Genomic DNA, 17,080 nt, shown 5'->3' with positions numbered 1-17,080 from the left:
CAACCGTTCATGAACTGGGGAGAGATGTTGCTCGTGATGTGTACTTTGCTTTGTTTGAGTCGCATTTAAGGTATGCTCTTCCATTTTGGGGTGCATGTTCAAATTATCTGTTTCAGTCTGTTTTTGTGCTGCAAAAGAGGGCTGTCAGAAGTTTATTTAAGGCCCATTCTAGAATGCATTGTGGTACTCTTTTCAAAGAGAGCCGTATTTTGACCCTACCATCATTATTTATTTTGGAAACTGCATGTTTAATATTCAAAAATAAGAACAGTTTTCCAATCCGACAGATTAATAATATTCCCCTTCCTATTCCTCATTTTACATCTATCAAAGATTCATTTATATATCGCGGTTTAATGATTTATAATCACATTAGTGTGGAATTAAGAAGTGTTCAGTCCTTGCGCCAGTTTCGTTGTAAACTGAAGTCATATTTGCTTCTAAAAGCCTTTTATTCGATTGAAGACTTTTTAAGGCTTCAATCCTTTTTAACTTTTTTAAGGCTGAGGATGTTGTGTAGTAGATGCTAAGCTTTTAATCTGTTAATTTTAATTTTGAACATACCTTTATGTGTCCCTTTATCTCTGCTACCTTTGTCTACATGCATATATTTTGTTTTATAAGGATTTTGTTTGTAACATTTTTCTCTTGCATTTTTTTTTCTTTTAGGCATTTTATATGTTGTATAAATTTTTTATATTTGTTTTGTAAAATCTGATTTGATTGTATTTATTTTCTGAAGCTTTGTCAATAAAATTCGTGTACATGTACCAAATTTTCGACAATAAAGTACTTAAAAAAAAAAATATATTTAGGATAAACGTTTTAATTCAAACCTCATTACTGAAAGACACTTTCAACACGAATTTAGTTAAGTTACTATTTGGTGTGGTGTTATAGACAATTTTTTTTAGGACCTTACGAGTTACCTCCAAATCTAAACCGAGAATTATATTTAAACTTTTTAGAAACAGAACTCATTGATTATTTAGAAGAGTTGCCTTTAAATCTGCGCCGAGATATGATTTTTATGCAAGATAGCGCTCCTGCGCATTTTTCTAGACCCGTGGAAGTCAAAGACAACACAAGGGAACAATTATTAGAAAAAATTCAAGCCGCTGCTGAGTCATTTCGAAATGAACAATTATTTTTTAAGATTCGGCGGTCTTTTAATAAAAGAATTTTAAAATGTCTTGAGACAAATCGAGGCCATGTGAAAAAATCAGAAACTGTAGTAGCAGGGAGAAATTCAACATCATATGTTGAATTTCTCCTTTAGTTCTCTCTAGTTCCTTTTTTTCAAGTCACTTCCTTTTTAAGAATTGCCAAATAGAGAATAAAACCCTTAAATTCGTATAATTTTTACCATCCAAGAAATTTGGAATTTAAGAGAGATTGATAGAAAACTGGAATAATAACAATCCTGTATTTTTTAGGCTATTTTAATAATAGTGTTGATTTAATTTACTACGGGATAAGGGGATTAAGCTGGACTCTTTTAAAAAATTATCTTACTGAAAGAAAGCAATGTGTTAGGGTGGAGGATGAGTATAGTGTTTTTGAAACAATAAATTGTGGTGTTCCACAAGGTACTGTACTGGGGCCTCTTCTATTCACCCTCTATATCAATGAACTTCTTTTTCTTAGTACATCTGGAAAACTTGTATCATACGCGGACGACACTGTTTTGTTGGTAAAGGGTGATAACTGGGCGAATGCTGTGGAGAGAGCAACTTCAGATTTTGCAATGGTTCGTCGGTGGCTGGAAGAAAATCGTTTAGCAGTAAATATTGAAAAAACAACATTTATGAGTTTTAGCATTCTCGATAACCATCAAATTAATACAGATGTACTAAAAATACACACATATCAGTGCATATTAAAGGAGAAGCCATGTGCTTGCATGGAAACCTTAAGTAGGACTCCATGTATAAAGTATTTGGGTATTTTTATCGATCAAAATATTAAATGGGAAAAACATATAGAAAGTATTAATATAAAAATTCGTAAACTAATTTTTAAATTTTATCATCTTAGAAATTGTATGCCTCTCCACATTTTAAAAATGTTATATACATCCTTGGCTGAATCAGTCATTAGATATGGAATATCAATATGGGGAGGATCATTTGCCAGTACCATAAATATTTTAAACATTACTCAAAAATACCTTTTACGAGTAATTTTAAGAAAACATCCCAGATACTCCTCAAACCGTTTATACCAAGAAGCGCGCGTTTTTACAATACAGCAAATGTATGCTAAGTCAGTGCTAATATTTGTCTATAAATATCCTGATTTGCGGCGATCGATAGAGAACTTGGGTTGCTATACTAGAAGCCAAGCAGTGCATTCTGTTAGTGTGCCTTTTCTGACAAGAGCGACTACTCAAAGGTTTTTAACATACTTTGGTCCAAAATTTTTTAACCTTCTTCCAAGTAGTATTAGAGAAGTTCGAAATATACATATGTTTAGTAGAGAAATAAATAGGTTCCTTCATGAAAACTTTGAAGTTTTTGCTACGGTGTTGCGTAGATAATTATTTATTTGCAAATTAAATATAGGGTATATGCAGCTTTATCAGTATATTTGTGGTTAAGATCTGTTATTCTGACTAGGGCGATTTAAATCATTAGTTCATTTATTTTGGTTTATTCTTTGGTTTTAATATAGTTAGTATATAGTATAATATAGTATATAGTATATTGGTATATTTGGTATATAGTATATAACTTTAAGTGAATTGTGAATTATATATATTATCTTCTTAATTACTTTTGTTTTGTACACATACAGATTCTAATCTAGGTGTACATCTATTTATACTTTTGTGAGTTTTGTAAAATTATTTTAAATTATATTGCTGCTGGATTGCTTCTGGAATATTAAAATTGTACCCAGAGCTGATTCAGTTAGTAAACAATAAAATAAACAATACATTAAAAAAATTGTGCAATACCTAAGATTAATAAATAAATGCCATATACCCCACAAAAACGGACAATGGCCTTGTTATTTCTTTTTGTCAGTAAATATTAAAATTTTAGTACGTTTTCTAATCAGGTATTAAACTTTTTCTAAGAAAAAAAAAAAAAAAATAAAAAATTAATAGGCTTTAGTAATCTGAATTTTTATTTCAGCGTAATTAATTAATTTAATACATTTATTAAATTAATTTACTGCCATTTTCATAAAGTCATAATGATTAATCAAAACACGAGCACAACTTTTTCCTTAAAAAATAGTGGGTACCTAGTTGATTCAAATATGCCTTTACTAACATATAGATCTGATTCCAATATGACTCTTATATTTAAATTTAAATAAAATATTTAGAATACGAACCTGAAAACCACCCATCTCATTAAGTATCAAGTACTCATATAATCAGCAGAGGCCGCCACGTCGCTGCTAGTAAAAATGCACTTGTAAGGCTCTCGAAATCCGCGAATATTTCAGCAATGGTTTAACTTTTTTTTTTTAAATTGGACTAGCCTTTAGACAAAGGTTTGGTCGATGTCTATAATTATGTTTAAACTTAATTTAAAATTTATAATTACTCTTAAATGGCGTTTGAATATCAACAATGTTTGATTAACAAATTTATATATTTCTAGGCATATCCTCAGATTTTCATATAATTACAGACATGTGTTGATCCTTTATCCATAAAATAAAAAAAAAATAGTCAAAAAGTCTAACGGTTTTCAAATTATACCCGGATTTCTAAACCCTTAAAATGATATTTTCGCATGGCCGTGATGCGGAGCCTTAAATGTTTGATTGTTACTACTGTTATTAGTTAGTTTTACTTGTATTATTATTTATTGTATATGTTTTTGACTATTTATTTTTTGGCTATACTCTATAGAACCATATTGAAACTTTATGACTGTATATTTTAAGTTTGTAATTATTTATATGCTTCTTGCACAAGATCAATGCACAAGATAATTATCTTCTGATAATAAAGCGTATTTTGAATTTGAATTTTAGATGGCGGACATTTTCATATCACCGGGCACTTTCAAGCAAATGGTGTCGTATGCCACGATGAGAGATGTCATGCATATAGTTTGCCCTTCGAGTCAGGATAAGCATTCCAAGTAAACCACTGCACTACCGCTTTCTATTTTAAACACTACAACAAAAACAATGTTTTTCAGAATACTACAAAACCGAATAAAAATCCTGCGTAAAAGCATAACGTTCTTAGGACACGGCGACAATTCGCAAGCCCAATTCGTCATCTCAAACTTATCCAAACTGCCTGGTATCGCTCAATATTTTTTACCATTTAGGACCAAGATATCCGAACAAGCAAAACGTATCGGTAATTCAACTGAAATCCATTTATGTTCCGGATTTTTATTTAATTGAAAATTTTCAGGGTTTTTCCGGTACTCAAAAAACGCAAACGATTTTACGAAAATTTTTATTTACCTCGTGGACTATCTGCTCAAGCACCAAAAGGAGGTGCAGAACTGTTTCCAGGGAAATTATGCCAATATAGATTATTTCAACCAAGAAAATCTGCCGTATTATAGGGAGCAAATTGTACCGTTTCAAAAAGTCGAATCGTTTTATAAAGAGCCAGTAGACCAGTACTGTATTAGAAAAGTCACTTTAACAAACACTGTGCATGGCGCCTTGGTTTATAAAAAGGAACATTTGATTGCTGATGTTAGTAAGGGTAAGTCCTGAATTTATTTTTTTCTTATAAACCTTCAATTTCTCAGATTTTTTGATAGTTATATAAAAGATGCTGCTTGGTGAATGTATCTGTTTCGTCATCACATGCTTGTAGTAATTATAATTATTAACTTTAATTTTCTCTTAATCAATACTTAGTGATACTTTAACTTTAATTTAATTCTTTACTTGTATTTAATATTTATGCATTCAAAAATACGCGTTTTGCTAATAACTTATTTAACTTTACATAATTTGCCTTACATCTTTTCCTTTTCCCACCTTTTGCATATTCCTGAACTATACATATCTTTCCTTATATTGAATACGAATGCGAAAAGAGTGGGAGAAAAGGAGAAGGTTGTGCTAAGCTGTGAATTGAGTAGCAGCAATTCTGGCTTTGACCGAAAACCGATTTGATCGATAAGTGTCGACACTGTTTTACGCGCTTATTTTTCGGTACGTGACCTACCACACCCATCCCCAAAATATCCAGGGTAAGTTACTTTATTTACTAAGTTACTCTCTCTTTACGTTTACGAATCTGCAGGTGAGAGGTTTAGATTACCGGTTAAATTCGAATATTGAGTCAGTGAAACCTATGATTTAAGGGTTTTACTTAATTGCCTCGGGATATACATATTTCGAAGGAGTTAGCCCAGTATCAGTTTTTGAATGAATATTAATAATAAAATAAGAATAAATCGGCTTTTATTTCAATAATTAAAAAATATGATCTACTCACAAAAAGGGTGAAGTTAAGTTGATCATGACAATCGCCAGTCCACTAGTCTTCCACTTAACCCTTAGTTTAAAAGAACTAAAAATACGCATGCAACAAAAAAAATAATTATAAACGAATTAAAATTGGCATATACTTATTCTTAAATACCTGATCATAATTTAAAGAAGCCCTAAATTATTTTAAAACAAAAGTAAACACGCAGAAAATTAAATACATTAATTTTTTTCATCATATCTTACAAATTAAGTAAAATTTAGTAACTTAAAATATCATAAAAATGCTTTTTAAAATTATTATGTTATTATGCTTAAATGTCAGAAAAATTAACAATTTTATTGTTTGTAACAAAAACTTTTAATTTCTCAGAGTTTTTAATAGTTAGATAAAAGATTCTTTATCGCTAGATGTATATCTCGGTTTTTGAGTGACAGCTCTATCTTTAATAATAAACAAGTTATTTAAAATGTTGAAATTTATCCTAGGCTTAAAAAGCCTAAAAATCGTATATTTCACTTTTTCTTAAAAACCTTTAATTTCTTAGAATTTTTAATGGATACATGCAATATTCTGAAATTTGTGTGAAACAAAAATGCTAAAAATATAATAAATCATAATTTTCACTTTTTCTCAAAAACCTTTACTTTCTCAGATTTTTTAATAGATTCATGAAAGATGCCTTGTCACTTGGTGCATATTTCAATCTTTAAATGAAACCTCTATCTTTTAAAAAATTTAATTCAAAATCATGTTGATACAAACACTTTAGTGATGACAAGCCCTTATACTTATTTAAACCATAATGTTATCTATAATAGTAATAAGGCCCTTTATCGTACTTTTCATGCAAATAATATTAATCTGTATGGGATTTTAGAGTCTAATCACGTCAGTAACTTTGGTTCAGACTTGGCATCATTATTACATGCACATATTTTCAAATATTTTAAAATTAATATTTCATCGAATAAATTGTCTTTGAATCATCAAATTAATGAGTCTGAACTGATTACTGATCGTGAATTGAATTCTTCTTTTTTATAGACATGTCCGCGAAGGTTGAATCTCATTCATGTTCATATTCTACTAGTAAGATTGAAATTAGCTCTTCGAAAAGCTTAAGTATCTTTATTCTTAATATACAATCCCTAAGAAACAAGATGGATGAGCTTCATCTTTTGCTGGACACATGTAATTTTCCTGATATTTTACTTCTGACTGAGCACTGGTTGAGGCCTAGTGAATCTTTTTTAATATCTGATTATGTTCCTATATCAAATTTTTGTCGTCAACAATCTATACCTGAAGGAACCATGATCTTGGCTAGGCAAACAATTGAAACGATTTTTTGTAATATTGATAAGTATGATAATCTTCTGTTAGAGAATGTTTTTGAATTCTCTCTTTCTTTTTGTAAGCGTTTTAATTTATATATTCTTTGTGTTTATAGGCCACCTACAGGAGATATTGCTATGTTTCTGGACAAACTTGATTCTCTTTTATCCTAGTTGTCCCTACACTCTAAGGTTATATTGGCTGGTGACTTTAATATCAACTACACTGATAAAACCTTGCCACGTACTTTAAGTATTTTAAATTCTTACGACTTGAAAATGCACGTTCTTTCTCCCACACGAATAACTTCTTCTGTACAAATTTTGATGACGTTTTATGCACAGTACTCCCATCTGGTATTTCCGACCATGAAGCTATTCTTGCTAAAATGCCATATTATACTGTATTATCTTCATCTCATTATATGGGAAGAATTTTAAGCAGGAGAAATTTCAATGCTTTTTCTGCTGCTACAGCTTCGGTAAATTGGAATGCACTTGAAACGGCTTCTGACCCACTTACTTTATTTTTTCAAGTTTTGTGTGATAAGATCAATCAGTGCTTTCCTAAAATGAGGCTTAAAACTAAGAAACGAAAACCATGGGTTACAAGAGGCCTTAGAATTTCAGCTAAAAACCTCCGTTTTTTGACTAAATTGTGCAAATATACCACAAATGAAAATATCCTTGTATATCATTAGAAATACCGTAGTCTGTACAGAAAGACAATTAAAGCAGCAAAATCTAATTATTATAGGGATCGCTTAAATATGTCATCAAATAGGCAAAGAGAGTGTTGGTCGATTATTAATGATTTTAGACATTGCCATAGAAAAGTATCTGAACCGGAGTTAAGACGTGACATTTTAAACGACTATTATTGTGATATACCTAATATCTTGCTCAAGGGCATTCCTAGTAACATTGATCACTTACACTATCTTCAACAAGTGCCGGTTGAGCATTCATTTTTCTTTCATCCTGTCGATCTTACCGAAGTAAAAAATGAAATCAAACGCCTAAAAAACCATAAATCATCTGGAGCTGATGGGATATCTTCGAGCTTGTTACTCTTTTTGCCTGTTTCAGCCTTAAATGCTTTAGTTTCTGGCATAAACAATTCTTTACATATTGGCATTTTTCCTTCAAGAGGTAGTGGTTATCCCTCTTCATAAGGGTGAAGATTTGGATCAGCCTTGTAATTTCCGTCCCATTTCTATTTTGTCTACCCTCTCTAAGATAGTTGAAAAACTTGCAAAAAGCAGAATTTTATCCTTTTTACATCATAATGGCATTTTGTCTGCAAATCAGTTTGGATTTCAAGCCGGTAAAGGGACTCATGATGCTGTTTTTAGCTTTTTGGAGAGCGTCTATGTGTCCTTGAATTCTGGAGAGTCATCGGCGGCAGTGTTTTGTGATCAATCCAAAGCATTTGACTGTGTGGATCATGGAATACTGTTATCTAAGCTCGATAAATATGGTTTTAGGGGCGTAGCGTTGCGATGGCTTGAGTCCTATCAGAAGGTTACAGTGTCTGGGCGTTTGTCTGCTTCTAGATCCCTAATACCACCATACTATGGAGCCATAAAAATTCTGATTATATTAAGACTTGTATCCTTGAAGACCTTCAGATTTTATCAGGGTGGTGTGCTTCCAACAGGCTCGTGTTTAATGTAAGAACGACGTCTATTATGGGGTTTAAGTGCGATGTTCAGGGTCTGATGTTTGACGAAAATTCCCTCTTGCAGAATAAAGAGTGCTGCAAGTTCCTAGGAATTACCATTGATGGTCGCCTTCGGTTTGAAGATCATATTTTACATTTAGCTGGGAAATTATCTTCTGGATGTTTTGCAGTAAGAATGGCAAAACAAGAGCTGGGAGGGGTGGTTGCACGTTCATTGTACTACCCCAACCCAACTCAACCCAACACAATCTCCTTTAAATATTATTGCAAAACGTAATTTTAATAACTTTATCATTTTTCAGGAATTTCCCTTCAAGCCTACAAAGTCTACCAGAGATTCTCAAACGAAATCCTGAAAAATCTCATCGAAGAAATGCGCCGTTACCGAATGATCCAAATGCGAAAACGCAAAGGCGCCAACTTCTTCCACTCCTACCGGCTCTCCTTGAACTATATTACCGTCCAAAATGTCCCGTGGTGGTACGAAACTATGGAGAGCGCCTACAAAACGTTTCTCCACTTAAAATACGATCAGAAAATGTGTTTTGATACGAATATGGAGTTTAGTCAACGCACTAAGTTTGGACAACTAATAGGAGTCAACGAGGTAAAATCAGTTTATTGAAACAGTTTATTAGTAAAAGGAAGAGAAAGTACACTCAAAATCAAAGTCTCACAAATCAAGCGTCTATTTAAAAGGTTACGCGTTTCGCCGCATTAGGGCATCATCAGACCTAAATAAAATTATCAAAATTAAATATTAAGGAACAAAATGCTAATTAACATAATACAAAATCTACACACTTACTTTATTAAAGTTCATATTTTAGTCAATAATGGTACACGATGTTGTAGACATATTATATTTTATATTTTTATTTATGTTAGTGAGAGTACATGTGTAGTTTTTGTATTATGTTAATTAGCGTTTTGTTCCTTAATATTTAATTTTGATCATTTTATTTAGGTCTGATGATGCCCTAACGCGGCGAAACGCGTAACCTTTTAAATAGACGCTTGATTTGTGAGACTTTGAGTATACTTTCTCTTCCTTTGGTCATATATCTAAGTCTCTTTGAGAATATTGAATGATTATTTTGAAGTACAGTTTATTAGTGGTAAAGAACCCAAATATAAATAAAGCGTTTTAGGTGCTCACTTTTCAACCTCTGAGCAACATAGATCTAAACATTAAATATCCCGAATATCATTTGGTGTTAAATCCAGACATCGAAGATCATTCCGAGGTTATTGACGAGTTAGCCAAAAGATATCACGCCAAATGCTTAATTGAGCTTAAAGGGTTGCAAAAACCCCCTGGTTCAAGGTAGATTTAGTGTTTATGTAATGGAATTTTTATAGTGTCTCTGGTTTTAGTACCAAACGTGCCGAAAGTAATGAAGATGACGAGGATGACGTGGAAATGGTTGAAATCTTCGACCCACAACCGTCAACTTCCAAACAACAACCGGAAACTGTGGAAAAAGAATTGGATGCAATTAATTTAGATGAAGATGAACCCTTGGATTTATCGATTAGTGCCAAAGAGAGTGCCGCTATAGATAATTTGAAGCATTGGATTTCGGACTGTATAGGTAAAGTTTTATTGAAACGTAAGGGGTTTATTATATATATGCAAATTAAAGCAGATTTGGATCGTGTCAGAAGCCCCAGTCCTGAGCTGTTCAATTTCGATTCGACAAATACTGAAATTAAGACTGAACAAGAGGAACCTGTGGATATTAAGGAGGAGAATGAGGAACCGAAGAAGTTATTGAGTGTTGAAGAAATTATTAAAGGTAAAGAAAGTTAATTTATAAAGATATAGACGTTTTGGAGAAAAATATTAATGGGTAATTAAAGATACTTCGGTCATCCTCCATTAAATTTATTTAAAATATTAATCCTACATGTTTCATCAGAGATACTATAAAAGAACCAAGGTAACTTATAAGATATAGATTCAAATTTTTAAATTACAAAAGGTATTAAAATTACTTACACAATTAAAGGGTTCCGTCAATACATCATACAGATTTAGTGCGTCAGACAAGGTTAAAACAACTAAAAATCAATAAAAATGGCATCCCGATAATAAGCGATACGATACGATAAAAAGCTTAATTAATTAACAAATAATTGGACGTTGAAGACATAAAACTTACATTAACACGTTGACTGCCGGGCGTATATCAGAACTTGGGTCAGGTGCGCCAGGAGTGTTTTATTAATTTTGTTTTCTAATAAGTAGATTTTAGATCCAAATATAGTAGCAAGAGACACTTTTTTTTGTATTTGACCTTGTTTAGAAGCATGTATAATATGTATACACGCGGCGCAGTATTATTTTTTATCAATCTGCGCCGTGTGTGTAAATACTATACACAACCGCTAAAATTATTTCTGAGCCCAACTCTGCTTAGTTTTACAGTTGGAGATGCCCGAGATGCTTTTATAGGCTTGACCGAGCGCCGGCGCCGCGCTCACTTTGTGCTTGCGTGTTCATTTATATTCTGTTTTACCAATAATAGGCAACCCGCATTACACTGCTTCCAGTTGCAGCTCTGTCGCTAGACATAAATCGTGTTTACTTTTTACAAGTTTATTGGGTTATTAGTTTCTTTAGTGTTGTTTCAGAAGTAATACGGAGTAGTTGTCACATCTGTGAGTAATTTCAATGCGTGGGACGAATTTTGTTCTTGTTTTTCTTGACTTTATTTGTTATATATTATAACAAGATGTCTTGTTGGTCTAAGGAAGAAAATGAGAGAAGAAGATTGCAGGCTATAATGGATGAGTGTTTAGGTGACATGAGCGATGAAGACCCGTTTGCGATGAAGTCAGATGACGATCCAGATTATCAACAAAGTTCTGACAGTGATTCTGACGAAGAAAATCAACCACCGCCGGCAAAAAATCCAAAAATATGTCCAAACCTACCTCATGCTTCTACTTCAAATACTCTTGGTGATAGTGAAAGTTCAAACTCACCATCAGAGACAGAACATGGTGGTCAAAATTGTTGGGGGCCTATTCTAAGAAATTTTAAAGATTTCCCTTTCAATATTAAGTAATTCCGGTGTGCCTGCAAATCTTGCTGCCGAGCTACAAGGAAAAAATGAGCTAGATGTGTTTCTTAAAATTGTAACAGAAGATCTTTTCGATCTAATGGCTTTACAAACAAATATCTATGCTGAGCAAACAATTATTGGAAATATAGTCAATAATTCTATAGGTCCACAATCACGGCTAAATGATTGAATTCCCATCGATTCATCTGAAATGAAGGTTTTTTTGGGAATTATAATAATCCATGGATGGGCCTAGACCGTAAGCCAACTATGAAGGATTACTGGAGCCGAAGTGAATTCTACGCATCTCAAGCATCTAAATATATGTCAAGAAATCGTTTCCAGTTACTTCTAAAGATGTGGCACTTTTCAAATAACGAGCACTGCCCTCCTGGCTACAGGCTGTTCAAAATTCAATCCCTAGTTGATATTCTAAATCGAAACATGAAACAATGTATGATTCCTTCAGAGGTCTTCTGCATTGACGAAAGTATTGAAAGTCGTGTTCGTGGAAAAATTTCATTTCGGCAATACATAAAAGGAAAAAGACATAAGTTTGGTTTTAAATTATTCAAACTGTGTTTGAAAGGTGGCTATACCTACCACGTCAAGATTTATTGCGGAATAGATAAAACCGATGGTATTCCATTGGCCAATAAAGTGGTTTTAGAGTTAATGGATGGTCTACTGAATGAAGGAAGGACTTTGTTTACCGACAATTGGTATACAAGTGTCGGCCTAGCTCAACAGGTTTTGTAGAAGAAAACGCATTTAGTTGGGACACTAAGAAGTAACAGGAAAGACAGCCCAAAAACTGTGACTGCGAAAACCCTAAAAAAAGGTGAAATATACGGAGAAGAAAAGGATAGAGTTTTAGTTGCGAAGTGGAAAGATAAGAGGGATATTTTGTTTCTAACGACTAAACATGGGGATGAAATGAGAGAAGTAAGTGCTAGCCATCAGCAATATGCGAATATAACTCAGCAAAGTCATTTATCGATGTATCCGATCAAATGTCGTCATATTCAACTGCACTACGCAGAAGCGTTAAGTGGTTCCGCAAAATTGCGGTCGAACTTTTGACAGGTACAGCAATAGTGTCTCAATGCCTGGCTTTTATTCAGAAGCACTAATCAAACAGCGTCATCGATTCAAATAACAACGTTTCGTGAAAATCTTTGTCTGCATTTATTGAACCTCTTCAAAACCTCGAAATATTGATGCGACAGATAATAATAGTCCTAATCATATACTTGTCACTGGTGAAAAAAGAGCTAGGTGTAAGTTTTGCTATAATAAGAACAAAAGTGAACATGATAGAAAGTACGCTATGGCTCACAGCAAACAAGTTTTATACATATGCCCCGCCTGTCCAGGTAAACCACCAAAATGCGTTGAATGTTTTTTTGTAATTCATAAAGCCAAATTAAAGTAATAAATGGGTATTCCATATTTTTATCAATTATGCCACTTTTTCCAAATGTTTTTCCATTAGTTTAGAAGTAATTTTTAGTTATCACCTTCTATTTTTTTTTAATGAAACGTTTTCCAATTTACTTTATGTTACACTTCCTAACCTAAAATGCGGTATTTTCTTACTAAAAAAACAAAGAAAATCCTATCTAACTTAGACCCGCATTATTGGGCACTTTTTTGCAATACAAAATTTAAAACAGCTATATTTTCAAAAAATAGAAAAATATTTTCACGCCAATCACATTATATGTTAATCCTACGCCGGACAAATGGAGAACCCATAAGACATACACATAATGTGTGCATAAATCGTATACACGCGGCCTGCAGTCATCAATAGAACTGTGTATATATTTTATACACATAGCGCCAGTGACACACACGCTGTGTATAATATATATACACATGGCAGTCAACGTGGATACATGAGAATGAAACCAAACATGGATTTATAAAAACTTTAAAATTCCATTATTACGACAATACGATAATTGTTTTGTAAACAAGAACTGAGAAAAGAACAAAAAAAAACATAAATTTTCAAACAATAGCGTGCGCCTTACTTAAAGTATGGTACCTGTAATATATGTAATATTTTATATAATATATATATATATATATATATATATATATATATATATATATATATATATATATATATATATATATATATATATATATTAAATAATATTAATAACTATGGTTTATTTATTTCCAAATATACATGCTTATAACTGAAATAAAACTATGAACTATTCGGAATAAAAAGCCACATCAGCTTACCTCGAAAAGGAGAAAGCTACTAGAGCAAAGGAAAAATTATATAAAAAAAAATACTATTATACTATATAAAAATAATATGTAATATATTACAGGTACCATACTTCAAGTAAGGCCCACGCTTTGTTTGAAAATTTATATTGTTCTTTTGTTCTCACTTGCTGTTTACAAAACAATTTTATTATCGTATTATCGTAAAAATGGAATTTTAAAGTTTTTGTAAATCCATGTTTGGTCTCATACTCATGTATCTTAATGTAAGTTTTATGTCTTCAACGTCCAATTATTTGTTAATTAATAAGGCTTTTTATCATATTGTGGATGTCATTTTTATTGATTTTTAGTTGTTTTAACCTTTTAACCTTGTCTGAGGCACTCAATCTATTGATGGAAACCCCTTGATTTATGTAAGTAATTTTATTATGTAATTTAACAATTCTTTTTTAATTCTTGCACCGGTTACTGACACAGAAATTTTTAACATTACTCATAAAGTCACAAAAAAACGATCAGCTGGTAGCGACGACATCCCATGCTTTATACTCAACTATGTTGCCAAGTTAATTATTGCATCTCTCGAAAATATAATAAACGCCTCTTTTAGTGAAGGTATTTTTCCAACAAAATTAAAAATTAACAAAGTAATCCCCGTACACAAAAGAGGAGATCGGAGCAACATAGCTAACTACCGGTCTATGTCCAATCTCTCCGTGTTTTCGAAGATTTTTGAAAGGCTTTTCTATGACAGATTAAAAAAATACTTTGAATTTAACAAACTCTTTTTACCAAGTTAGCATGGTTTTCTTCAAAATAAGTCTCCAGAAACGGCCCTTTTCGAAGCACTCACCTACATAAATAAAAGTCTAGACTCGGGTCTGGAAACCTTTGGAATTTTCTACGACTTAAGCAAAGCGTTCGATGTAATTGATGGAGAAATACTAAAACAAAAGCTGGAAGCCTACGGCATTTATGGGCCACCTTTAGACTGGCTAATTTCTTATATTTCTGACAGAAAACAATACGTTCAAATCACTAACAAACTAAATGAAATGGAAAACCATCCTTTTAAGTCCTCAACACTTGATGTTAAATCTGGAGTTCCCCAGGGGGAATTCTGTCCCCACTTCTTTTTCTTATATTTTGTAACGATCTTTCTAATAACATAAATAACCAGGATTCGCATATTTGTCAATTTGCAGATGACACCTCAATCATAATCCGCAACCAGACATACATCGATGCAGTTGCAAGCTGCAATGAGGTTTTTCTGAACTTCTCAAACTGGTGCAAGCAAAATGGTTTACTATTAAACGCCGAGAGGTCTGTTGTTATGCACTTTAAAAATAATTATTCAACTATTAAAAACCCTCAAAGTGCCCTCGTAAAAACTGATAGCCAATCAATAAAAAATGAAAACTTCACTAAATTTCTAGGTTTACATATCGATAGCAGGCTAACTTGGGACACCCACATCGATCACATAACGAAAAGCTTGGCAACGTCGTGCTTTGTTGTAAGTAACCTAACACGTATAGTAAGCACGGATGTTGTTCGACTCTTTATTCATGCCCACGTTCAAAGTCGACTTTCTTATGGCATCATTAACTGGGGAGCTTCTTCTGAGCTAGAGCGTTTACTTGTCCTACAAAAACGCATGATCAGAACGCTAGATGGAGCTGGGTTTTTAGACCATGCTGCACCTTTGTTTAAAAAACACCGTATAATGACAGTATATTCGTTATACTTCTATAAACTTTTGGTTTTTGCAAAAATATACAGTCATTACTTTACAAGGAACGCAGACTTTAATATGGGTATGCCTACAGGATATCACCAAGATCTCAACATTTTGCACCATAATACGGCTCTATTTGAAAAGAGTGCAATTTTCGTAGCGTCTAAAGCGTTTAATAAATTACCAAACTGCATAAACACAATTGACGGTATAAACCAGTTCAAATCAAAAATAAAGCAACTCCTTTTAGATAATCCTTTATACTGTCATAATGACTATTACTGTTTGAACCTAAAAAATGGAAAATTTGTAAAGTTTAGTCCCTAGTCTATAGTGTTTTAGCCTTGAAGTCTTCTTTTGTAAGTTCGTTTTAATAAGTATTAATAATGGCTTTAGTGTATACATTTAGGTAAGGCTTGAAATTGACGCATGCTATGTTCATTGTTGAACCTTTGTAATGAAGAATTAAAAAAAAAAATCAATCTATATCTTATAAATTTCTCTTATAGTATCCCTGATGATGTACATGTTATATGTCCGAAACATGTAGGATTAATATTTTAAATAAATTTAGTGGAGGATGACCGAAGTATCTTTAGTTACCCATTGATCTATTAACTCCACTGCAAGAATGGACTACTTCTTCAACTTTGAAAAAGTATTAGTTATGTAAAATCCTTCTTAAGTCCATGTTGCTGCAACTTAATTTCCAGATTTGGTAAATTTACTATTTGAAATTACACTTTTTTTCAACTTTTAATAGTAAAAAGGATATCCATATCCAGATATTGTGCAATTTGTTCAAGTCACAAAAATATTAAAAATCATAAAGTTCACTTTTTCTCAAAAACCTTTAATTTTTGAGATTTTTTTATAGATATGTGAAAGATACTATATCACTTGGTGCACATTTCAGTTTTTGAATAAAACCTTTATCTTTAATGTTAAAAAATTTATCCAAAAATTTGAAATTTGTTTGCAACACAAAAATGCTAAAAATCATAAATTTAATTTTTTCTCAAAAATTTTTAATTTCTCAGATTTTTTTATAAATACATAAAAGATACTATATTACTTGGAGAACATTACTGTTTTTGAATGAAAGCTCTATCTTTAATAGCATAAGAGTTATCCAAAATTTTGAAGTTTGTCTGAAACACAAAATTGCTAAAAATCATAAATTTTACTTTTACTTAAAAACCTCTCAGATTTCTAGCTAGAGATATCGAAGATAGTCTATTATTTCTTGTATACTTTAGTCTTTAAATGAAACCTCTATAATAGCAAAAAAGTTATCCAACATTTTGAAATTTGTTTGCAGATACAAAAATGTTAAAAATTATAAATTCCACTTTTCCTCAGAAAATGTGAATTTGTCAGATTTTCTGTTAACCCTTTAAGATCCCAAGGCCATAATTATGCACGCAATTTTCAAAGTAATATTTGCCTACACAAATCTTATTTCTATACTCTTGGACTAACCTGGCATAATAATACACTTCTATTAATTATAAATATTGTATTGTATTAAACAAGTGTCCTATCTAGTAAAAATATTTACAATTG

The 17,080-nt window shown here is 32.1% G+C and overlaps 1 protein-coding gene across 1 annotated transcript in view; it reads left to right on the top strand.

Moving 5' to 3' along the window:
- The first annotated feature begins 4,000 nt into the window (after positions 1-4,000).
- Positions 4,001-17,080, top strand: part of LOC126749412 (uncharacterized) — a 24,161-nt gene continuing 11,081 nt past the window's right edge. The window contains exons 1-7 of the mRNA XM_050459102.1: positions 4,001-4,106; positions 4,167-4,333; positions 4,391-4,693; positions 8,755-9,059; positions 9,604-9,779; positions 9,830-10,047; positions 10,102-10,251. Coding sequence (XP_050315059.1) covers positions 4,036-4,106; positions 4,167-4,333; positions 4,391-4,693; positions 8,755-9,059; positions 9,604-9,779; positions 9,830-10,047; positions 10,102-10,251 — 1,390 coding nt within the window. The 5' untranslated portion in view covers positions 4,001-4,035. The remainder of the gene's footprint in view (positions 4,107-4,166; positions 4,334-4,390; positions 4,694-8,754; positions 9,060-9,603; positions 9,780-9,829; positions 10,048-10,101; positions 10,252-17,080) is intronic.

Source organism: Anthonomus grandis (genome assembly GCF_022605725.1).
Source record: "Anthonomus grandis grandis chromosome 1 unlocalized genomic scaffold, icAntGran1.3 Chromosome35, whole genome shotgun sequence".
In the NCBI taxonomy this organism is placed as follows: Eukaryota; Metazoa; Arthropoda; class Insecta; order Coleoptera; family Curculionidae; genus Anthonomus; species Anthonomus grandis.
The sequence above is the reverse complement of the archived record's forward strand: the minus strand, read 5'-3'. Positions and strand labels throughout refer to the sequence as shown.